The following is a 25,038-nucleotide window of genomic DNA, read 5'->3' as shown; positions in this document are numbered from 1 at the left end:
TCCTCATATAAATATACAGTAGTTTTTATCTGTAAGGATGAAATGGTTATAAAAAAACATCAATTTAAAATATTGCATACATCTAAATTAAAATTAAATTTATATAAAAATAATGTAAAGGTTTTTTCAGAGGTTAATAAATACTATTTATTATTCTATAAATTAGTTTGGAGATTATCATTTGTTTCGTTAAATTGCTGAACTTTTAATTTGTTGCAATAAAATAACTCTGTGAACCTTTATATACATAAAATACAAAATTTAGGGACCTCTCAGCAAGTTTGCTCAAAATGGAATCTGGATCAGCCACGTCATAGGATTTCCACGTCAGAACTGCTTGGGCCACGTGGAGGAGCCGGGAGGTATGATTCGGAGTGTGTTGTCAGGTAGTGCGGATCTTAAGTGCGACTAGCAGAAAATGTCTTTTGGGACCACTGCCAGTGCCAGCCCAGAAAAAACCTCCTCGCTTTTTCTAAATTATTTCCCAAAGTACCATTTTACAAATTAAATATTTTACAAATGCTTACTTACTTCTCCCAGCGTGAGCGTGTGACCGTTGCTGATAAAACTCCAGATCTACAAATATAAAATCTGTGTCTTGTTTTGCTGAGCAGGTCATATATAAGATGAAATCGACCCGGTTCATATATAGCAACAAGAAAAAGGATCTGAGGATTTCGACGCAACCGCACGAGTTCCATCAAATGTCTCGCTTATGCGCCGCCCCGCATGATCGCATCCCTGTAGCTGTAGGCTGTAGCGCTCCCCCCGCCTCCCGGTTGTCACTTGTCAGAGTCCTCTTCTAAAATATATCTTTTTTAGAATTTGTAGAATCCTTGGTCATTCATGTAAAATATCCAAACTAGTTTAGACTTTAGAATGGCAGATTCAAAGCATAGTACGTGTGTTTAATTTAAAATTTTATTTAGCAACGATGTGCTCAACTAATTACAAATAAGAATTTGCTGAAAAATCATTTCCATTTTGTATGTATCATTTGCAATTATCTCTTTTTAATTTCTCTATAGTATAAAGAGATTATATATATACACTATAAAAGTTAACTTAATTAAAGCCCTATTTAATAAGATGGTAAACTTTTATTAATATGTCTTAACATGCAAGTTTACATCATCGAGATGGCTCGATTTAATAAGTTTTGAGAGCTAGTCATATCAGTTATCAAATTGCTAATAATAATTTTAATATTTAAACCACCCCAAAGGAGGCAATTTAGTTGTCAACTTGCATAGTCCGTTTATAATTAGAAAGGTGAAATTCATTATGTAGACAGCTTGAAATTTTGAATATCTCCTTTTTCATAGTTTAATTTCATTAAAAATATTTTTGAAATAAAAATGGTAATCCTAGCGACTTCATTTCAACAAAAAAAAAAAAGGGTCCTGAAAAAATAGCAAATAATTATGAAGGGGCTTTAAATTGGAAGAAACATTATGGTGTTTCTAGAAAAAGAAAACACACACATGTACACATTTGTTATGTTATCTTCTTTTAATTTTTTAACAAATATTATAGATTTGTTTCATAAATTATCTACAAGACATTTCAATTAATACGTACTGATCATCATATTTCTAAAAATAACAATTTGAAACTATATATGAGAAAGATATGTAATTTGAAACCTCCACTACTGACATGCAAATAACAATTTGAAACTATATATGAGAAAGATAACAATTTAGCACCATATTTGTTTTGTTTCTCCTTAATTATTATTATTATTTCTCTAGACTAGAAAAGAAGAAAGGAGACGAGCAATGGTAAATTGGTAATTATGTGCGATAAAGTAAGGAGCTTTCGGTCATGAAAATAGTTAATTTGAGGAAGGACATGCATGCATGATCTGCACAGTGAATAGTGAATGAGCAGGGCAGGAGCTGCAGCTAATGGCCGTTCAATTGTTCGCTGCTGATTGGAACGTTGGATTTGTTGTTTCATGCGAGTATCAATCATATCTACATGGACCAGGTCTATGTCGTATCCTTGAACCCCAGGCAATCAAGTTGCTGCACGTGTATTGTATATAATATAAGGATGGATATGGATTGGATGATAAGAGCATCTACAGCGGCTTGCAAATACGCTTGCAAATCCGACTTGTCATTTCAAAAACACAAAGGCAGCGATGTAGAGGCAATTGCAAAAGCGAAAGCTTTCAGAATTTGCAATCTTGCAAATCGCTTGCAAAGTGCTGAAAATTCCAGTTCGCTCGCTGAAATTTTCCGTTGGCGCGCACTCAACGGAAAATATCTCGCTGCTCTTCCCCTACCCGTCCCCATTTCAGCCTCCGCCAAACTCTCTGGCTCTCTCATTTTCACTGCCGTTCTTCCCCATTTCAGCCTCCGCCAAGCTTCCGCTGCACTAATGGCCTCTCTTCTCGGATCCAAATTGGATCCGTTATGCTCTCACGAACTCGCGCTTTCTAAAAACTTCCTATTTCCCTCTTTTCGAAAATTTAGCAATGTCGACTTCTAGGCTATCGCACTTCTCTCTATCTACCGCCGCCATTCTTCCCACCTTCGTTGCTCTCCTAGGTCCTTCCCAGAGCCTCCGCCGTAGTGCCTCAAAGCTTTGATCAGTATCTCGTATTTCCCTCTTGTTGATCTCTTTTCTCAGGATCCGTTAATACAAATTCGATTTAATAAGGGCATTGCCCCCAAAATTCGATTTAGGTCAAGCATGTGTACCTGCTGGATGCTGACAGATCCAAATTTGATTCCGGCTAAGAAGAAGGGCTGGTTTGCTTCCATGTTTAAGAGGTAATCTGATTTACACTTGGTGTTTAATCTGCAAATATGTCAAAGTTTTTGTTTATGGTATGTACTGTCAGCAATTATGCAAAAATCAAGAACTTTGCAAGTGTATTTTACTTTGGCCCTACCTGTTATATATAAATCGATCCATCAGCAATTATGTGTTGTTGAGATCAATTGGGATTAATATTTGTTTCTATGACTGACGATATGTAAACCCCAGCTCACAGATCCATCGATTTAGGTAATAAGTCCCTGTTTAATTGATCCTTTTGTCAGTCATTTTGTAAAATGGTTGGTTATTGTTCATGAAACAGTAAATATAATTGATCAAATAATTTGTTTGTCATATTACTTCGTTCAATTTAGTATAACCAACTAAAGGACACAAATTGAATCAATGAAGCGAATGAATTTTATTCATTTCCGAGGAAACGAGAAAGCTAAACACTACTCCCTTTCAATTAATTAATTCTGTTACCGAATCATTGATTCTCCAAGTCTGATATGATTAAGTGATACAGTTCAGTTACACAATAGAGAAAGAAAGTGTGAAGCAGGTCTTCTGCATAGGCACTGTAGATACCAAGCTAGAGGAGCTGAGGAGCTTTAATTTGTAGCTGATGGAGTTAAATGTACTATCGACTCCTTCATTAACAGCTCCAATTTAAGGTATGACAATTTCAAAGCCTCATTATAATTATACTTTTGTAAATTAAATTTTATTTACTTATTAATCTTATCTCCCCTTGACATGTCATGGATTCACCATCTCAAATTGGAAGGAATCGATAGAATTTCCAACCACTCTGGGTCAAATTACACATATTCAGTTCAAGCTTCAATAACTGCTCGTATGGGCATGGTGAGTACCTCTCTCCTCCTGTGAATGTTAAATGGATGAAGTTATTGTTTTATGTCAGTATTTCATAGAGAGATAATTTTATATCACTGGGAAATTTTTATAGAATGCAATATGGGTCTTTAATATTGCTGAGTCAGTGGAAATGGAACATGTATTACTACGTGCCCTACCTATCTGCCATCCAGCTCTATGCCAACTCCTCTAAACGCACCTCTAGAGCAAGGTGTGAATATTTCTCATGCTATAAAAAAACTTGTTTCTTTAGATTCTTTATCTAAAACAGGGTGAAAGTTACCATCTGACTTGTTATGGAACTGGTACAGCAACTGGGGCTAGCATAAAGCCATTAGTTGCTTCAAATTACATAATGAGCAAACCAGAATAATAATGAAATGATTTTTTTAGCAATTCACCGTTAGTAGATTGTAGCTTAGAGGTACCACCAGTGAAACTGACCAGTTCATTTTTTAGATTCAAGATTTCAATCCATGATGAATAATCAACACTTCTTAACTACCAATGAATTGAAATTTTTCCATGGCATTCTAATGTATATACCAAAGCACACATATTTACTTATAGTGGGATTTGCCTCTGTACCAGTGTGAACCAACTAACATGTCAGTGTCTGTTAAGTAGTTTGGTGAAATATTAAAGTAGAATGATTCAATCTTTGTATATCTGGGAACTCAAAATTGTTTTTAATTAAAAGGAGGGATGGAGAGGAGAGTAGCAGCAGCGAAGGCAGTAGTAGTGATGGCAGCATTGGCAGCATTGGCAGCAATGGGGAGGCTGAGAGAACAAGGGGTAAGCAGCTGGAACAAGAAGACTAATGGGGTCTAATCTTCAACCAGCAGCTGATTAGTTAGGCATTACAGTGGGGTAAGCAGCTGGTAATTTAGGTAGGTACCAGTGTACCATTATCCATTCCCAGTTTAGATTTTTTTACTTTTATTTTTTGGAGATGTCAGTCACTGGGATGGAATCTTGTAATTTGTGTTTTTATTTTTAGATGGAAGGCTTTGAAGCTGTTGTAATACGTTTTTTTTATAATTTTGGAAATGCATATGCAGACATGTCAGTATTTTCCTTATATATTGTTGTTCAATTGTTCTTATAATTGATAATCTAAACATGGATAAGATGGTTTGTTTGTGTGACTTGGTTTATTTGGAAGGAGAGGAATGAAGGAATCTTTAGAGGAGGGATGCGGCAACCTGAAATTCTGGTACATAAGTTACTGATGGAGGGGACTTTGTGGGAGAAGTATTGCTAAAGAAGAGAAGGACCAGTGTGAAACTGTGTCTATGGTGTCTGTGTCTTTTATTTTTGTCTTTCATTTTACTTATTTCATTCAGGTAAAATTACTACACGTAGTTAATTTCTCTTGTTTTGATTGTTGTATTGATGATGTACTACGAGTCTACGAGCATGATTCTGCTCTATGACTCGCTCCTGTTGGAGTTGTAAATACTAGACTTTTTTTTTAATTCAATTCTGGCAATATCTGTCATGAGCCCCCAAAAAAAAGATGTGTAGATGGACATCGTAGAGAGAGACCATGGGGCGCGGATGTGATGAAGATGGATCGTAGAGAGAGAGAGACGAGGATGGATATCGCGGAGAAAGGAAGGAAATGAAGAGGTCGGTCAAAGGGTCGGTTCGGTCAAATTTCATTAAATTCGTCGAGGTGGCCCCGAAAAAAATAGATTTGCAATTGCACAGATGTAGGAGTTATGCAATTAAGATCTTAAATTGATTTCAATAACCGTTTTGCAATTGCAAAACCTTGCACCAATGGAGATGCTCTAAGCGGACTTGTATGTTTCAATTAACAAACGGTATGAGTCATGTTTATTTACTAGAGATCTTGATTTAAATGGCCGTACAATGTAACAATGGGGGGCTTTTCAAAAAGGAAGAAGCCGGTCCCTATTTCATGTGCCCACACTTATGTACGTCGACCTGGTCTATCATTACTCGTACACCGAAGAAATAAATTACCAACTCGTCAACTTAAAAAAAAAACAAATTAAATGAAACAATATGGTATTGCGTTGTAATTCAAACAAACAGGTAGGCAGGTAGCAGCCAGCAAGAAGAAAAACAATCTTTGTTTAAATTGTTGCTTGCTTTAGGTCGATCGGTAGTAAATGACAAATTAAATGCCCAGGCAAAAGACAACACATGCATGTACATGTACATGTACATGTACATGATATGTAATAGGCAACAAATGCAACATGTGCATTTAATTCATGAGGTACAAAATGCAATGAAAACAATCAATTTAGTCTGCAATTAAAGATTTTAATTTTTAAAAACTCGTGTCAATTTAATCTAAGTAGGGAACTAGGAACATGTTATAAGATTTTTCTTTTTATATACAAAATGATATATTTTTATAAAAGAATTAGACTGAATGACAAATAATATTTTTTAAATGATATATTAAAAGACATCTACATGTAAATAATATTCCTTGAATGACATATTAAATAACATATTAAATTATATGTTTTTTCTTTTCTTTTTGACATATTTTTATAAAAAAAAATCACATACAAAATCACATATTAAATGACAAATAGTGTTACTTAAATGATATAACAAGAATAGAAAGAAATGAAAACATGACCAATCAATTATTAATCAATTTAAAATTCCTTAAACGATATTTAAAAAATTGAAATAAATCATGGCCAATCAAAAAAATGGATACAATTTTCATACAGAGAGAACATGTCTAAATAAATTTAGACTTCTACACGTAAAAAAAAAACATCCGAAAGACTAATATCAATCCAAAATTCCATCTTTAATCAAAACCGTTGACGAATCAGAATATCTATATGCTTAATATAAGGAAAGAGATGAGTAAAAAAAAATTCACAATATTGGAATATTGAACAAATATATTGGATGTATAAAGTATAAACAATGTGATAATTTGAGTAAAGTCTACCGTGTTGGGCATTGCCTCATTCAACCAATATTATGACTCCAAATCTCAGAAAAACAAAAAAAAGATAATGAGAGGGTTGGGGACTTAAATTTTGTACAAATCTTTAGATTGTGTATATTTTGTTACAAGGTCTGATTGTAAGCACGATGTAAGTATCAAAAATTTGATATTGCAAATGCATAGAAACATTAATTATTTTTAGAGGTTGGCTGAGGCTAGATAGGTAAATGCATACAAACATGTTTATTTGATTTTGGTTGAGCAACATACATAGGCCCGTGTAGCAAACTATTGGAATAGAATAATAGTGAGGAAAAGTAGAATTTGAAATAGGCTTCAATTTTTTACTTTTTTTGGTCGTGTTTGGTTAATGGTAGAAGAGTGGAAGAGTGGAAAAATATTGATAAACGAGTTAAATTTATCTCTTGAGAAAAACTAATTCATCTATTCCACCCTTCCCGTTGAATAGGAAATTGGCTCATGAAATAATAGAGGAGAGACCAAAATGCAAAAAATAAGGGTGTGATTGTAAAAGTTCAAATTCAATTCCACTCACTTCTTCTCTTGTTCGGTGGGAATATAATATATTTTCCACTCTATTCCATTCTTGCCGAACCGGACCATAGGTACGACCTATTTTGAATACATTTAGAAAATTATCAAAAAGAAGTAAAAAAAAACACAAACACATGCAATATGCACACGACATTCTATCTGAGTAGTAGTCGAGGAGCTAGCTAGGGAGTCGCTTTAATTCGGGTTATAGGAATCTTTTCTTCTTAGTTCTTATTGATTATTTAATTTTAAAGAATACGAAGCACCAGTGGTCTAGTGGTAGAATAGTACCCTGCCACGGTACAGACCCGGGTTCGATTCCCGGCTGGTGCACATTCATGATTCATTCACGTTTTAATTTGCAAGTCAGAATATTATCACGTTTTACCATATGTGCATTTTCCGGCTGGTCCCTATTTTCTATTTATGATCTGATCCAAGATTATTGCAACAGCCTAAATTAGAAAAGAAAGTGCATTACATTACATATATGTTGGCATGTTGCTACTAGATCTACAACTTAATCTATGTACGATGTTCATTACAAAACTTACTTCATATCATTTTATTTTATTTTACAATAATCATAGTCGTCGATAATCAATATAGAAATCATAAATTTTGACATCTCCCAATAGTACGTACAATCCATCTCTTTTTTACCGAGGAAGGATTTATTCACTTGTAATTTAAGTAACAATGGAAATAGAAAAACATAAACTTGATTCGAAAATACATTATTAAGATCAACTCATGAGATTAACATTATATATCATAAAACGAGGTTATCTAACCGTTGTGTCAAACAATATATATCATCAGGTTCTTAACATTAAGCTGCTCTTGTTATTGGGCTAAACAGCCCAAAAGACATGCTCCTCGGCCTTTCTATAAAAATGGAGCCCACCTCTGACTCTTCCTTCGGCAACGATGCACCGGCTTCCAATACACAAATATATAATAGATCAGGGTTATATTTGTAATTAAAAAATTGTGGTAAGCGAGTCTAAACCTGAATTTTCGTCGAATGGAAAATAAGTAAATAATAAAAAGAAAAGAAATCTTGTTCATCGAGTTCACTATCCGATTCTGAGACCCCCGTAAAAGAAAAACCCTAAAAGAAGAAGAAGAAGAAGAAGAAGAAGAAGAGCGAAATTGTAGTTTAATCGTTGAATGTCTTTGATATTCCACTATGGGTGCTAGTCGGAAACTTCAAGGCGAGATCGATCGAGTCCTGAAGAAGGTCCAAGAAGGAGTCGATGTCTTTGATAGTATCTGGAACAAGGTCTTTCTTATTGTATTCCACTATGTCTATTTTCTACCTCTCCAATTATTAATTAGCGCCGATTTTTGTGAATAGGTTTATGATACAGAAAATGCGAACCAGAAGGAGAAATTTGAGGCTGATCTGAAGAAGGAAATAAAGAAGCTTCAGAGGTATAGAGATCAGATCAAGACATGGATCCAATCAAGCGAGATAAAGGATAAGAAGGTGCTAAACCTCAATTTCTATTCAGCCTGCATAATTTGCATACTGAACATATATATTTCTAAGATTTTATTTGCTGCAACTGGTGGTTCACATGGGTAACTAATGCATTTTATGATAATATATAGGCTCTAATGGATGCACGTAAGCAGATTGAACGAGAAATGGAGAGATTTAAAGTGTGTGAAAAGGAAACCAAAACTAAAGCCTTCTCCAAAGAAGGCTTGGGCCAACAACCTAAAACAGTTAGTTTTCTTTCATCCCCTTCCAACTTATCTTTTCTTTTTATCTTCAAACAATACTCTACTACTGTCTTATCCGAGATTATCTACTGTAATCTGTTAGGATCCTAAAGAGAAGGCAAAAGCTGAAACAAGGGATTGGTTGAACACTGTGGTGTGTTAAATTTAACTTTTGCTTATTCTAATTTATTTTTACCGAATTGAGATATTTTAATTTGACTATATCCATCAACTATTTCATTTTAGGTCGGAGATTTGGAGAGCCAGATTGATAACTTTGAAGCTGAGGTAGAAGGCCTCTCTATTAAGAAAGGGAAAGCTCGGCCACCTCGATTGGTAAGTTAAATAACTATGAACTATGAACTATGCTCTTATTCTTGTTACTAACTGGTTCTCTTGAATTTCTTTTTTAGACACATCTAGAGACGTCAATAACAAGGCACAAAGCTCATATAAAGAAACTTGAGTCGATATTGAGACTACTTGACAATGATGAATTGAGCCCTGAGCAGGTCAACGATGTAAAAGATTTTCTAGAAGACTATGTCGAACGAAACCAAGTATATTTGTTTTATAATCACTTCTTTTGGCCTTCTTTTTGCTCTTTTCAATTTCTTCCATATATGCTTTCTTTTTAAAGTGTACTGTAAACATTATCTCTGGTTTAGTAGTTTATCACAGTTCATCCGGTATATCCCCAGATAAAAAACAAACAAACCTCTTACCTCTTTTTTATGCTTTGCTCAACAATAAATAGGATGACTTTGATGAGTTTGATGATGTTGAGGAGCTCTATACAACGCTGCCTTTGGAAAAGGTTGAAGCCCTTGAAGATATGGTGTCTCTTGGTCCGTCTACTCTCGCAAAGGTATTATCGCACACTTGTAAACCTTGTTCCCCATTTCCTTTATTTCTTATTATTTGCTTTTTATTTATGTACTTTTGCAAAAATATTATTGCTCTTTGTAACTCTTTGTCCTTCATTAACGGTTTCCCTTGCAAATAATATTTAAATAAAACTGAGCGTGTTTCTTTCAAATAAATAACAAGCGACCTAACCTTGCATGAAGTTGGCATGGTTTTCCATAAAGCACACGCTTTGTGAAGCATGAAATAAATCAAGGCTTGCTGCTGACAAATATTTTGGTGGAGCCCAAGAGTTAGTAACTGCAGTTCCTTTTTTTTTTCCTTTAAAAAAAGACACGAAGCCCAACTCTGTTGAACTTCAAATTTTAAGACTATCAAATTTTCTAACTCTGTTACTCCCTGGCTTGAAGCTGCAACTCAACATTGTGACATTTTACCTCCTTTACCTCAGTTACAAATTGTTTCTATTTCTTGTGAAGAATTGTTTCTTTTGAATTGGCGGTTTGTCTGGCTTGTTATTTTTGGAAGTGGTGGCCTTTTCTTTTTTTGAGTTGGTGGTTGACCTGACGTACTTTTTTGTGAAGTGGTGGTTTCTAATTCTTGAATTGGAGAGAAGGCTGACCTTCTCCATTATAGGGTAAGTACACTTATGCGGATGCTGTCGTGAATCGGCCTAAAGTGAATGCAGATAACATGCCTTATAGTACCTTTGATGAACCGAAGGTGGTTTCTTGATATTTTTCTTAGTAACGACTCGTACATATTCTATATTCCGTTTTCGCAAATTTCACGTCAATTGATATGGTTGCATAACTTGATTAGACTTTACGCTAGTTTTCCATCCATTCTCTCTGCATATCATATAACATAGGAGCTATACCCATTGTTTCCTTCTAGAGCTGTCACGGTCCATTCTGTATCCAGCTACTTGTCCATTCAATTACAGTATTCAGATCAGAAAAAAGTCCAAAACACCGAAGCGGGGGAGCAAATAGGGAGGAATGGGAAATGATGCCAAGGGGCATTTAGATTTTATTCTGATACATGTGATATAGTCCTATTCTTAGTACCCACTTTCCAGTATTCACAAAGATATTTGCATGATCAACAAAATGTAAAAGTGCAGTTTGGCATCTTCGGAAAACAGGAAGAAGCGGCACAACGGATGTTGCCATATTATGTTGGCATATAGATTATATTTGAGTATATGTGTCTGTACATGGAAATTCTTCCTTCATTTATACTTTGTTGAGATCGAATGTAATCCTGGTTTTAAGTTTATAATATATCACATGTCTTTTGTTTTCTAGGGTATTGCTTCTAGTTCTGCGAAGAGCTCTACAACTAGTTCGGGGGCCCAGGTTTTCGTGATCTTCTTGTTGGGTTACTTGAAATACAATATATGTGATAATCTTTTTTATCGCTCTAACATGGCTACAAGTTCCCGTTCAAGTTTGATTATTCCTTTTATTGATGCTAATTAGAGTCTATATTGACCCTGGTTTAGTTGCGTCATGTAATGTTTATTTGATGCAAAAATTCGACTGAACTGAATACCAGTTGCATAATGAAAGATTTTTGTTCATTAATTCAGATATTGGTTGGCTTAATTGTGATTTGAGCTATCTACAGCTTACCATACTTGTACTCTCCATGCAGGTCTAAAACTCCACATTTGACTTTTTGATAATTAATGGTCTTTTTCCTATTTTCGTAGGCTACTACACCATCTGCTGTTCCACAACCCCCAAGTCTAGATCCGCTTGAAGAAACAGTATCTCAGGAAAGCAACTCTGACGTACTACCCCGTACTCCACCTTCAAAAACTGGACCTGTGTCCATACCCTCTCCTGCAACTACACCATTGCCAACCAATCCCTCCCCACGCCCGCTGTCAGGTGGGCCCACTGCTGCATCAGTTGTTTCTGGTCCCGCATTCTCCCGCACTGCCTCGGATGCTGGATCAGCTGCTTCTCCACCTGTCACTGCCAATGTACCTGCGGCCCTGAAAGAAGATGACCCCACAAATTTGCCAGGCCGTAGGCCATCCCCGGCTATTCCAGCCCAAAATCGTCCAGTACAGGTGTCAGTGCCACAGGTTGCAGCCCCACCTCCTGTTATGGGACTGGTAACTAGTGGAACGGTTGGTAGTGTTCCTATGAAAAGTATAGTGGCCAGTGATGACAGGGCAGCGGGGAGTAATGTCACCCAACCACTACCGTCACCTGTGGGAAATCGTGCAATGTTGCAACAGCAATTAAATGAGGCTGGTGGTGGTGGTAGTGAGGCTGTATCGCTTGGAGCGAGGATGTTTCCATCTGCAGCAGCTGCTTCTGGCACTCAGTGGAGACCTCAGACTCCAGGTGTCACTTTCCCAGCTCAGAGTGAAACGGTATTTCAACATTTCCTCTTTTATTATTATTCACGTTTTGATGCAACATGGAAACTCGCAAAGTTTGCCCATGCTGATTAGGGGTGTTGCATGAGTTCAGGGACAGAGGAGGCCAGAGATACCACCCGACCAGAGGGAAAAATTCTTGCAGAGACTGCAACAAGTACAGCAGCAGCAGCAGGCGCAGGCGCAACAGCAGCAGCAGCAGGCGCAACAACAGCAGTTGCAACAGCAACAGGGCCATGCTAATATGGTGAACATGCCTTCTAACCTCTCTGCTGCTAATCAGAAGCCATTTCCCTCCACTTCCCAAGGCCAGCAGAACCTTCTTATGCAACAGGTCTTCTCTCTCTCTCTCTCTCTCTCTGTTCTTAGGCACTTATCCGTCTGTATCCGTTTGTAAGTCTGTTTTATGAAAGCTTTGGATGCACAACCCATTCTGTATGGTTCTTCCATTGTTATTGGAGTAATTCTGGTGATTAATTCCTAACCTAGATTTATACATAGACCCCTAACCTAATATAAAAAATGAGAATTAAAACTAAACTCTGACCATAGAGAGGCTTTGAAATGGTGATATGCACATCGTTATCAAGTATGAATGGTTTAGTTTCTTCATTAGCAAGATCCGAATTGTATACCATACTAGCTTGGTATTCTTTTCAATTTGCTCTTTAGAGCCCTTGATATATGATCCTCAGCTAGGTACTAGTTTAGTTATGGAAGCCCACATAAATGCATAAAGGAGATCCAAGACTACATTTCTTGCCTCTGCTGAACAGCAAAGTTGTTGCACCCGCACCCTCTTCTACTAACTAACCCTGGTTTTTCTTTGCTACTAACGCAGGCTAATTACTATCAAAATCAAGGATTACCTTACCGTCCGGTACGTTCATCGGCTTGGTTCCATTTAGATCACTTAAGGAAAATATGATGGAGACCTCTTTCTCTCTCTTCTTAAAAGAAATTCAAACTATGATAGTTAAAGTTTCAATTGACCTGGTACACATGATTAGAGCTGAAAAAAAATGGAAAAAAGAAAGCAATGCCTTAAGTTAGCTAGAAATCCCCAACAAATCGTATATTGAACTAAAGCAATATGGATACGATGACAAGAGTGTCAAGTAGCAGTAGTCACTACAATATGGAATCTATATCTCCTCAATTTCTTAATTTATACCTTGCAGTTTGTTACTCCTCAGAGTCATACCATGTCTTCAGGTCAAGCTGGACTCGGCCATGGAGCTCAAGGGCAAGGTACTTTGTTCGCTCGTACAACCTAGATAAGGTTGCTGGTTTGTTTTTTTATTGGGTTTGGCGACAGAGTTATAATTGGTCCTCTATTATGAAGTTTTGGGCTGAAGTTCAACCAAAAAATAATAATAATTAAAACAATTGATAAAAAATTTAATCTCTATTATGAAGTTCCTGAATTTGGAGCGAAAGTAAAGGAAATGAAGAAACATGATTCACCACATTTCCACCATTGACCTTTATTATTCTCTTCAACTTGAAACTCGGAAGCTAGGTTTTAGCACGCTATTTCTCTCCAGTTGCACTCACCTGTTAACTTCCATTGGTGCACAGCCTAATGTACTTTGCACAAACCAGTGGCACCAAAAGGCTGCTTTCGTTGTTTGGTTATTTTTTAGTCGGGGCTTTGTCTTCAAGATCATTGCTTATGTTTTAATATTCGGGTGTATATTCCATGCAGAGAGCATGCATACCAAGGTAGATGAACCGCCTCAACAATCACCCTTGACTGATGATATCAGTCCAAAAAGTGTTGCCAGTTCCAAAATCATGAATGAAGATGATCTGAAGTCACCACGGCCTGTAAGTTCTTTTTCTTTACACTGGTACTGATATGTTGGTACTGGACTTGAAATCAGCTTTGTGTACCTGTACTGGACTGAAAAAGGTCTTAAACATTAGCTATTGATGATATTATAGGGTGTAGGGCCATCTGGAATGGCAGAAGGGGGACAGTTGTCAAGAGAATCAGATTTCTCACCAGGGCAGCCGTTGCAATCTGCCCCATCTGGAATGGCATCTTCAGGCAACCTTGGGGTGATTGGCAGGAGAAGTGCAGCTGTGGCAGTATCTGAGCTTGGGACGATTGGAGACAACTTGAGTGGGGCGTCTGGTAATTATGACCAGGCCCAAACTCTGCAGCTTCTTGAGTCTGCCTTCTGCAAGCTCCCTCAGCCCAAGGATTCTGAACGCAACAAGACCTATCTACCTGTATGTTTTTTTTTTTTTTTGGTTATTCTTTTGTCATCATTGTGGCTAATAAGTTTTGATAATGATTTTTTTTTTTTTGCAGAAGCACCTGGCAGCTACACCAGCAAGCTATCCCCAAACACAGTCACCAACTGTTTCAAACCCAGCTTTATGGGAACGGCTGGCCTATGATTCTTTAGGCACTGATACTCTCTTCTTCGCCTTTTATTATCAACAGGTCTTTGTCTATTTCCTATATATACACTTTTACACATACATAGCTCCTATTGAGTATTTCAGTGGTATTAAGTGTTTTGAGACGTTTTACACAAGCAGAACACATACCAGCAGTTCCTGGCAGCAAGAGAGCTGAAGAAGAATTCTTGGAGGTACCACAGAAAGTACAATACATGGTTCCAACGTCACGAAGAGCCCAAGGTCACCACTGACGAATATGAGAAGGGATCATACGTCTACTTTGACTACCATATTACTGAGGATAATACTGGATGGTAATAAATCATTTCTCTTATAGTTGTTGTATACTTTCTATTCATGTGCTAAGTGCTAATGATTGTTTTTGTTTTATGGAATGCTTGTTCAGGTGCCAGAGGATAAAGAACGAGTTTGTATTTGAATACAACTACCTTGAGGATGAGCTATGAGCTATTATGAGCTTATTATGAGCTAGGTCACTCTGTCTTTCATTTTGGACTTTAGTGAAAGTTAATTTTACTGATTTTTTAGGGTTGTTTCTATAATATCTCATGTATGTTCGTTCTATCTTACCGTCATTAAGCTCACAAGAGTTCTACTGGCAAATTATCTAATTCTAATGTTCCTGTCATGAAGCTGACAATATTTTTAGATTATCTGATTTTGTATTACAACACCACCATGAATCACTTTGACTAATACAGAAGGAACAAGATGAAAGGTGTGAAGTACATTCTACTACCAGTTTATACCTTAGAGCATCTCCAACAGTGATTGCTTATGGATTGCTTATGCTGATGTGTCAATTGTTTTTGTAATTGCTGGGTTGTATGGCTATTGCTTATTTAGCAATTGTTGGAAAAAATTGCTTAATAAGAAATCCTTTTCTAAAGATGAGTTGGCCAAATGTTTAATTCTTATTGGTCAAATGTTTAATTCTCAATTGTTTGGTTGATTGCACCAATGTAGAGTGAATTGCTTAATTTTTAAAATTTTCATAATTGCTAATTTAGCAATTAATTTCAATTGCTGGATTGGAGATGCTCTTAATAGCGTATGATGCTTTAAAAAGGAGCTCTAGTGCCTTGTACATAACGCACCTCAAAGTGCATTTTTATAAAAAATTGGCCCTTCTCATCTGGTACATTTAAATGTATCGCATCGTCTTTTGTAACCGATCATCTCAATTTAATTCTATTACTGTAAATTATTTCACATGCAATGTTATGTCTTCTAAATTTTCAGGGGAGCTGTAAATTGTCATCTTTTAACATTAACATTAACATTAACATTTGGAATAGAATAGTTCCATGAATTAATTAAGATAGCCTTGCACTCATCACTCTTCAGTCTACACTACTACTAGCCGAGGGATGTAATGCTACTATGAGCAAGCGGTTGTCCTTGAGATTTGAGTCGGATTAAATCGGATGGCTGTGATTTTTCATTCTACACAGTAGGGTAGGGTACTGGACCTGAACTGCTGCACTCACGATGTATATCCGCATGACCAAAAAATAACTTACACGTTATATCAAAGATTTGTGCATTAATAAAATCAATATTAACACTGCACAGCTAATAACAAAATTAACACTATTTGCATTACAAAAACATTATCACTATGTCCCATCCGATATATTCGACCAGGACCACTACAAACATATTTATTACATTGTGGAATACCACAAACAAAATTAACAAGTTGCCCATTACTAGAAACAAATTTATTACAATATCTATTACCAAAAACAAAATAATGAAGTTGCTCATCACCACGATGTGCATAATTGGGACAACATCCTGCTACTGTTAGAGATACTAAAATTATTTATATTATTTCAGACACAACTAGAACTAGTACAATACTTTTCAAGATTAATTTACACAAATTGCCCCTCAATAGTTGGTAAAAATAAGAAAAAATTTATGGGGACAAATGACGTTTAGTCAGACTTATTTGTAACCCCACCCGTCAGGTACAGTATTGACATGTATTCATACTAGAAGAGTATAGCTTTAAAGGAGTGCCAAGCATTAAAATGTGATCAAATTGGAGTTCATATAGTTCTCAACAAGCAGAATCAAATAACACAGGTACATGCAAACCGATTAGCATGTAGTTCTCAAGCAAGTGTAATCCCTTCTACTATAATTGCTTAAATGTTTAAGAAAATGGTTTAAAGTATGAAAATCCCAACAGATTTCAGGCATATAAAAAGCTCAGTGAAGCATACATTATAATTTATTATCATCTGGCTCGTCAATATTTTATCTGGTAAAATAGTTCAAACATGATTAGAGAAAGATGTCATGCATGTAGCTCAAACGACCGAAAATACAGAATTGCCCAAAAAGATCAACTATATTTTATTCAGTTATAAAGTTTTAAGAGTTCACATTTTGGTACAGACCAAACAATGGCCTTAGTCCTGCTTATATATACAAAATTTATGGGTTGTTGTTATGACTGATTTACTGGTAGGGGAAGATAAGATTATTTTTTTTATTTTTTTTTATTAGATAGTAGTATTGATTTACTGATATATATAAACTATTTACAAACACTCATCCTGCAGTTACGGCCTTCTTTTTATTACTACTGGCTGATGAATGTCTGAGATCGATATAGCTTATAGTATTATTTATTTCTAATTGATTCTCAGTGTAATTGTGGTTTTTATGAGGGTGCATATTGAGGCTGCAGTCTTTTTTCTATTGTGTTATTATAATACTAGTTGCAGAAGTGTATTTTTGAGTCAGTTAGATGATAATTAGGAGGTAATTTGAGGAGCTGTCATGTATTTAATTGTTACACTTTTTTTCTAAAAAAAGCTAGTTGTTACATATATTATTTCGTGATTTATAGATGAATATTTATTGACAGTTTTAATTCTCACATGTCATTGATATGTTCATCCAGTAAAGTAATGTGCTATAGTAAATAATTCAGTTCTCACTGTCGCCATTACGGGAGAGTATCTCAGTTGTATTTGAATCACATAAATAATACGAAGACATAATATTTGTAACCCTTAAATGGACTGCATCATATTTTCTTAGGCCAGTGCAAATGTGCAATCCCCATCAACAAAAAGCCAGAAGCAAAGCAATCAACATTTTCAAAATGAAAACATATTTACAAGAGCAGATAATAACAAAAATATATGTTTTCTTGCTGTGTTGCAAACAGAAAAAAAAACTAAATGCAACTAATCTAATACATATATATATATATACATATATATATATATATTCGTACTCAATATCTTGGCACGTAATTTAATTCTTCAAGCTATTTACACTGCATTCGGATAGAGCCATCTGAGCCATTATGTGGTATATTTTGTAGCATCTTGTTGCGATAATTGAATCAATTTTAGAATTATACAATGTAGAAAGATTTCACAGTGGTCCGTTCTCTCTGTTTTTCTTTCAAGCGACGTACTGTGACGATTTGTATATCTCATCAGCATGAGCCACAGGTACATAGACCACATCTCTCAAAGAGCTGTTGGTTCGTCCATAGAAAATGTACACAATTGCCCCTATCAGTAGCCATATTGAGACCCTGCCCCAAGTATCACCACTGCAACAAAACAACATATATTCGCATTATTCCTAACAAAAGAAACTATATAAGGCACCATATAAGCCACATAAAGGAAACATACCCGAGATTTATCAGTAGATAGGTGTTTATGAGAATACACAAAATTGGCAGCAGAGGGATGAAAGGACATATGAATCCTGAATTTTGCAAAAATAAAGAAAATTGGAAAAATTATTAGGAATATCAAAAAAAAAAAAATTCAGATAATTTATTAGTTCAACCAAACAATAGGAGTGGAAATGGAGAAATGGAAAAAAAAAATATATATATATATTTATATATATTATACCTCCGGTGTGGCCGAAACTATGGCGGCCATCATCTTGGTCTATATAGGACAGTACACCAAGTCCAGTCAGGAGCAGTAATCCACCCGCAACGCACCCAAAATATCTCGGAAAACTACTGTATAAAAGAGGTTAGAAATGTTTATCTCCTTGAAAGTGTTTCTATCCTTCTCTTTTCTTTTTGTTATTCATCTTGAAAACATGCTAATTACCTAGACAGAAATGTGGCAGAGGCTGAAGCTGTGAGGATAAGAACACCTACAACAACAAATGCTATGCTCATAGCAGCTAGTTTTCGCCTTTTCTCCTCATTAATTTCGTCTGCAAACACAAAAAACAATATTATCATACATTTTTATTTTTTTGAAGTAGAAGAACACTAAACACTACAAGTCACAAAACTGGAGTAAAGTTGAGGTATTTTAGATTTCCTTTTTTTGTTTATTTAAGATATAAAAAAGAATTACATCCGTAAATTTCTTTGACAAGGAGGGGATCTTTCTCTTCAGAAGTGCCACCTAGCGGCAACTCTTTAATGCCGTCAAATTTCTCTGATTCTTCTTGTGAGCTGAAACGAAGTGAGACTGAGTCAATCGATTCTCTCAACGATGAAGGCAATGGTACCTGTTATACATAACAAAATACTAAATCAAGCACACATAAAAAAAACATAGAACAGGAGTAAAAAAGAAGAAAAAATGTTACCTCATTTGGAGGGACATATCTGAGTATCAGGATTGAAACTGCAACTATCGTGAAGGCGAGAAGTGTGCCAACACTAACCTGAATAATTTAAAAAAGAGTTGCAATAATTGCATGCGAATATAATTCTACAAACTATCAAAGACCATAGTGACAAATGAAAAATTCGGGTTCGGTTCAGCAGGGTCAATAATTCGTGATTCGGGTATAATTCGGGAATTATTCGGTACAAAAAAGAAAAAGAAAAAAAAAGGGGCCAAATTTAACTTGCCATACAAAATTTATATAACTCCTAAGCACAAAAAATCCCAAAATCCATTCAAATTGTCTCTGGCAAGTTTTTTGAGAGAGGAATCATGTGGGCATGGCCCACATGGTTTAATTTGATTTGATGTTTCTCTCCCCTCAAGTTTGTTCCCACGTGAAATCCGACGAATTTTTACTGAAAATAACGCGAATAATTCGTAAAATTCGTAAAAATCGCGTTTTATTCGGGTTTTATACGGTCAATGGTTCGGTCAACGTATTATACGCTGTTCGGTTTGGAAACACTGAAAAAACAAATTATTCGCGAATTAAACGCGAATAAAACGCGAACCTTGTCGCTGTGTCAAAGACTATACAACAAGGTGATTACTGGTACCATACCATTCCAGCCAGCTGAGAGACCTCCATGAAGAACGAAAGGACAGCCGCGCAGATGCCAGTAAGAACAGTACTCTTCACTGGTACCTGGGTTCTTTGATTTACATCAGAGAAGAATGGCGGTAACAATCCGTCTCTGGCCATTGCCATTAGTATTCTAGGCTGGATTTATGAAAAAAAAAAAAAATCCTTTGTCATTTCGGAGCTGATTGGAAATCTTGCTTGCTTATATGAAATAGAGGAAATAATAAAACACTAGTATCGTTACTGGTACTGGTCCAAGTACCTGAGGAAGAAGTGAGCCCATGAGAGTCGAGCAAAGAGCAAGAACTGCACCACTTGTGACGATGTACCTGAATTTTACAGAACAATACATAAATTTGTGATTTAAGAACCATATTTCATTTCTCATTTATGTACCAGTCACACCAGGGGTACTAAAGCTACACCTATAGCAATTGTATAGTACAATTTAATAAAACATAGAAAATTCGATTTACATAGCCCAGTGTAAGCCATGTCTGGCAAAGGCAGATGAGATAGGGGTATCTGGGTCCATAGCAAAATACGGTACCAGCCCAACAATCACCACAGAAACCATCATGTAAAGTGCGCAACATATTGACAGTGCCAAACCGATGCCCCATGGTAAATCTCTCTGAGGATTCTTCACCTGAAAAATTAATTATGTTATTTTACCTTGTTTTCTCTGACTCTATATGAAAATGTAGGATAATTATTAGATTTTGAACCTCCTCAGCAGTACTAGCAACTGAATCAAACCCAATGTATGCAAAGAAAACCGTTGCTGATCCGGCAAGCATTCCATTCACACCGAAAGGGAAGTACCTAAAATATATAAACTTCTCTAATTAACATCCCAACCCTATATTATATATATTTACAGTTGCAAAGCTCAAGTAAATCTGTTTATTTAATTACCCAGCAGAAACAGAATAACCGATCCACCCAGTTTGAAAGCCGATATAACTTCCCACGATAATTACAAAGAGCATCACACACACATTTAATGCTGTGATGGCTGCTTGCACAGTAGTACTCTACAATGATGTAAAAAATTAAAAATAAGTAATAATAAATTGAAAATTAATAACATTAAAGTTAAAAAGAAAAAAGTGAAATAGAATCAACAAGTACCTCCTTTATTCCAAAACAGAGTAAGCCAGTTACAACCATAACAAGAACAGCGGCACAGGGGTCGACTACTACTTCATGACCAAAACAAGATATAGTGTGACGTGCCATAAAAGACGGCAAGCTATCTGGACCTCCAAAAAATAAGGCCTGAAAAAGTATGTTGCTTTAGATTGAGACAACAGAATAAATACATTAAAAGTATTAGTTGTAAATAGGCCCTTGTAATCATAGAAAAGAAGGGATTACAAGTGCCGGTACCGGTATTGGTCACATACTTTGTACACTCTAACAGATGTGTATAATAACCCCCACAAATGTAAGCAACAAAAGAGAACAAATTAGCAAAATACAGACCCAAAGTGCATATAACTCTCACCACATTAGGAGATATTCCACGGGCTACAGCCGATCCACCAATGGTATACTCCAGTATAAGTGCCCAGCCAATTAACCATGCGACCCTAGAAAATTTATAATTACAATGTTAAGAAAATATCCTCTCTTTTCTTAAAACAAAGTGCACATATAACTACAAAATTACCCTTCACCGACGCAAATATAGGAATAATGGTATGCACTCCCAGCAGAGGGGCAGCGACTTGCCAGCTCAGCATAGCAAAAGGCTGAGAGCGCTGCTGCTATGCCAGCTATCAAAAATGAAATCGTCAGAGCAGGTCCCGCATGCTCTCTTGCAACAGTACCAACCAGTACATAAACACCAGCACCTATGGTAGAACCAACACCTGAAATATGCAAGTATACATTTTTTAGATATCACAATAATGTTTCATTATAACCCTGAAAAATTATCAGTACCATCAGGGGCGAATCCAGGATTTTCGTCACAGTGGGGCAAAAACATAGTGAATCGGGTTTAAATAGCTAATCAGGTTCAAACCCATTAGCTAATCCTAATCGGGTAATAGATAAAAAATGACACTCTCACTTATAATTTCCAATGTTGTGACTTAATAATTTCAAATACTCAACTTCTAATCCTAATTACCAATCCAAATTCAGAATATATTATAATTTTAACCCTAAATTTAACCCAAATTACATATCAGAATTCCATAGGGGGACAAAAAGAATTCCAAGAGGGGAAAGTTGGTCTCGGTCTATAGATCTCCATAAAAATTTCAAAATTCAGGGGTGGCAGTCCCCCCTTCTGCCCCTGAATACCAATATACCATAGTCCACCATAAATTTCCCAAAATACCCCTCTGCTCCACATAATGAAAAAATTGAAAAGGCAAAAAAATGATGTAACAAAAAGGTCGTGTAATGATAAATTTTCAACATTTAAAGGCTCTATGCTATCCATGTTTTGTAAGTATACATATGATTATTTAAAAGGAAAGAACTTTTCTGAGTTCTCTCACATATTATACTGCACCAAGCCAGCAACTGAAAGTCAACTCTCTAATTTCTCAACAGGTTTGTTTGTCAACTTGGGAACATGTAAAGCTTCTGCAAATTAACATCAAACTTCTTTCTCATAAATTAATCAATTTCTAATTAACTATTATATAGTATAACATCTTCAATCTTTCAACTTGCAGTCATCAAATCTTGCACAGAGGACAATTGAAAAACAGATGACTTGTCTGATTTTTGTTTTATAAAATGTCATATGTTTAAAGATTCAACAGCACTAATAACGATACATATACATATTTTATTTTTCCCGAAGGTTCACTAATGATATTCAATCGTCACGTAAACATTTAAAACTGAACCTAGTCTGACGCCGTCCAAGGAATCAATTAAACAAAAAAAGGAGGATAAACTAGGATTAGTGAGATGAAATAAGACAAGAAACAACAAAACCAACAAAATAACCGAGAAATTTGCATTCTCTCAATTCAGAGAGGAAATGTACTAGAGCCACCCGGATCATTACATGGGTCCCACGTGGCAGAGAAGGAAGCATAGAAGAGACGACATAGTCAAATATTTCCAGCTTTATACGTAGTAAAAATATTAGCAGAAAAATAAGGAACTTTGTGTTGTTTTCACGCAGTTAATCTCCGTATAAAAAGGAAGAGAAGGAAAAGGAACACATATACGAGAAGTAAAAACAGAGAAGGAATCTAATTGCTCGCAATAGCAAGTGGTGTCAATTTACTGGAATATACTATTTCTTTCTTTTTTTCTTTCTTTCTTTCCCAACATAGAGATCAGAAAACCACCACAAGTGTATCAAGTAGAAATTTGCACAATTTCGGATGCAATCCGAACAACTAAGGTGCAAAACAAAAGAAAAAGAGAAAAAGTTACCAATTGCTATCAATTGAGAAACGGAGAGCGTCTTGGCGAGCTGGTGATGACCCTCGGCTCGGAGGCGATCCGAATCAACCTGTTTTCGTCTAAACAAACCCTTCACTCCCATCGCAACGTCCTTTTCTCTTTTCTCTTTTCTCTTCTCTCTACCCGAAATTAATTAATTTGATATATGTTCTGATTACGTGCACAATTATACTTAATCGATGTTTAATCTACTGAGAAGAGGGCCGATTGGGAGGAGGGCGAGATGAGATGAGATGAGATGAGATTTTATCTCGGCCCCTCTCTCTCCCTTTCGGGTACTTCTTTTCTTGCAAGAAAAGGAGAGTTTGTATGACTGGGATTTGTAATAATTTGAGAGAGAGAACGAGAACGAGAACGAGAACGAGGAGGAGAGAGGAATTTATTATCAATCAATTCTGTTAAGGAACTCCGACAGCTTGACTTAGTTAATATCTCAAGATTCCAGAATATTTTACTCAAATTGTGTAATGCAAGTATTCTCAAAGAAATGGGAGAGTTTTGTTTGTTTATTTTTTTTTTTACAAAATAATAGTGTAATTATATGCAAAATTTGAATTTAATATTTTTTAATAACAAACTTATTTCATAATTGTGATAACTACATAACACTTGTAAAACAAAATTATAAGAAGACACTTATCAAATTGTAAAAATTGAATTTTATATGTAACTGTATAAGTTAGGTCTAAAAATATTTAACATTGTGTTAACAGAATTGCACCCGGGTCTAAAAATATGATATTAACGAAGTTATGAATATGATTGACAAATTGGGGGCAAAATGGAGAATTAAAAGTTGTTCGTTATTAAATTGCTGGAATCTCTGTTACTGTTAGTATCCATCCATCCATCCAATAGCCAATAGGATTAGATAGAGCCAAGATTCCACCATCCTCTGCTTTAATTATTTGTTTGCTACTTTGCTTCTGTAATTTATTTATCATTTTATTACGGCGTCCATTTTGGATATTCATTTATGGAAATGGTGTGTATCCAATTTGAGTTAATTTGAAATTTGATTAATCATTCATTCTAAAGTCGTTAAAATTCCACAATTAAACATTTTAAATTGTTTCATGGAAGGCTAAATCTCTTTCAAATCAACTTAAATTTGAGAACGCGTCCAGGTTATTTTTATTTTTAATAATAATTTTAAATATACATATCATAATGGTTGAATGTACTGTACAATTACTTTACCGTTACGTGGAAGATGCTGATATTCACACATGTTAGAGGGAAAAAGGTTAATAAAAAAAAAAGTTTGTTTAACCAGAATAAAAAAAGAACAATGTTGTTGTTGTTTTTTTTTTTTTTTAAATTCTCTTGAGGCATGTCCGGTCGACTTGAATCCCACATTTTTTTTTAGTTTCGTAATCCATTTGATATATTTTTTTTTCTCAAGATGCTTAAAGATAACATTTTTCTCCATCCGTAAATTGAATTTGTTTCCAAACAAAAATTGCATTGATAGTCAAAATGTTGAAAGACAAAATTAAGTCATACCAAAGTAATTTTTTCCCCCACAGACTAAACACTTATTTCTCTATTTCAAAGTGTCGAGTGAATAAGCTAAAATAAAAATTAAACATCTGTTATAGTTAAACAATATATATATATATAGAGAGAGAGAGAGAGAGAATGGCTAAGCTCAAATCGTTTGTTCCTGGGCTCAGGAACAAACGATTCGGTTCTCCTATTTTTGAAGTTCAAATGGCCGATTCAAACCGTT

At 35.6% G+C, this 25,038-nt stretch overlaps 2 protein-coding genes and 1 non-coding gene across 11 annotated transcripts; 2 read left to right on the top strand and 1 right to left on the bottom strand.

Moving 5' to 3' along the window:
• Positions 1 to 7,424: 7,424 nt before the first annotated feature.
• On the top strand, positions 7,425 to 7,495 carry TRNAG-GCC (transfer RNA glycine (anticodon GCC)). The gene has a single exon. It is a non-coding gene; the product is annotated as a tRNA-Gly (tRNA).
• A 588-nt stretch (positions 7,496 to 8,083) lies between these two features.
• Positions 8,084 to 15,267, top strand: LOC144572196 (transcription regulator NOT2/NOT3/NOT5 family protein). Of its 9 annotated transcripts, XM_078321647.1 has the most exons (18): positions 8,175 to 8,447; positions 8,523 to 8,654; positions 8,780 to 8,896; positions 8,997 to 9,047; positions 9,140 to 9,229; positions 9,307 to 9,453; positions 9,651 to 9,761; positions 11,071 to 11,121; positions 11,478 to 12,152; positions 12,253 to 12,315; positions 12,349 to 12,492; positions 13,000 to 13,038; positions 13,340 to 13,409; positions 13,867 to 13,988; positions 14,106 to 14,396; positions 14,479 to 14,613; positions 14,712 to 14,887; positions 14,980 to 15,267. In XM_078321647.1, exons 1-18 carry the CDS (start codon positions 8,355 to 8,357, stop codon positions 15,038 to 15,040), a joined length of 2,568 nt encoding a protein of 855 aa, XP_078177773.1. In that variant the 5' UTR covers positions 8,175 to 8,354; the 3' UTR covers positions 15,041 to 15,267. The 9 variants fall into 9 exon arrangements, with proteins under 9 accessions (XP_078177771.1, XP_078177774.1, XP_078177773.1 ...); XM_078321645.1 differs by having other exon boundaries at positions 8,084 to 8,447; positions 12,253 to 12,492; XM_078321653.1 differs by lacking the exon at positions 11,071 to 11,121.
• Positions 15,268 to 17,691: 2,424 nt separating this feature from the next.
• Positions 17,692 to 23,648, bottom strand: LOC144572192 (cationic amino acid transporter 2, vacuolar-like). The gene is made up of 15 exons (XM_078321643.1): positions 23,277 to 23,648; positions 21,538 to 21,739; positions 21,373 to 21,457; positions 20,997 to 21,143; positions 20,781 to 20,899; positions 20,591 to 20,687; positions 20,339 to 20,511; positions 20,125 to 20,191; positions 19,842 to 20,000; positions 19,197 to 19,274; positions 18,959 to 19,115; positions 18,704 to 18,812; positions 18,494 to 18,606; positions 18,266 to 18,341; positions 17,692 to 18,180 (listed from the first exon to the last, which is right to left on the bottom strand). The coding sequence occupies exons 1-15, from the start codon at positions 23,386 to 23,388 to the stop codon at positions 18,027 to 18,029; spliced, it is 1,848 nt and encodes a 615-aa protein (XP_078177769.1). The 5' UTR covers positions 23,389 to 23,648; the 3' UTR covers positions 17,692 to 18,026.
• Between the last annotated feature and the right edge of the window lie 1,390 nt (positions 23,649 to 25,038).

Source organism: Carex rostrata, chromosome 20 (assembly GCF_964058835.1).
Source record: "Carex rostrata chromosome 20, lpCarRost1.2, whole genome shotgun sequence".
NCBI classification, from domain to species: Eukaryota; Viridiplantae; Streptophyta; class Magnoliopsida; order Poales; family Cyperaceae; genus Carex; species Carex rostrata.
This window is presented reverse-complemented; position numbering and strand designations above follow the sequence as displayed.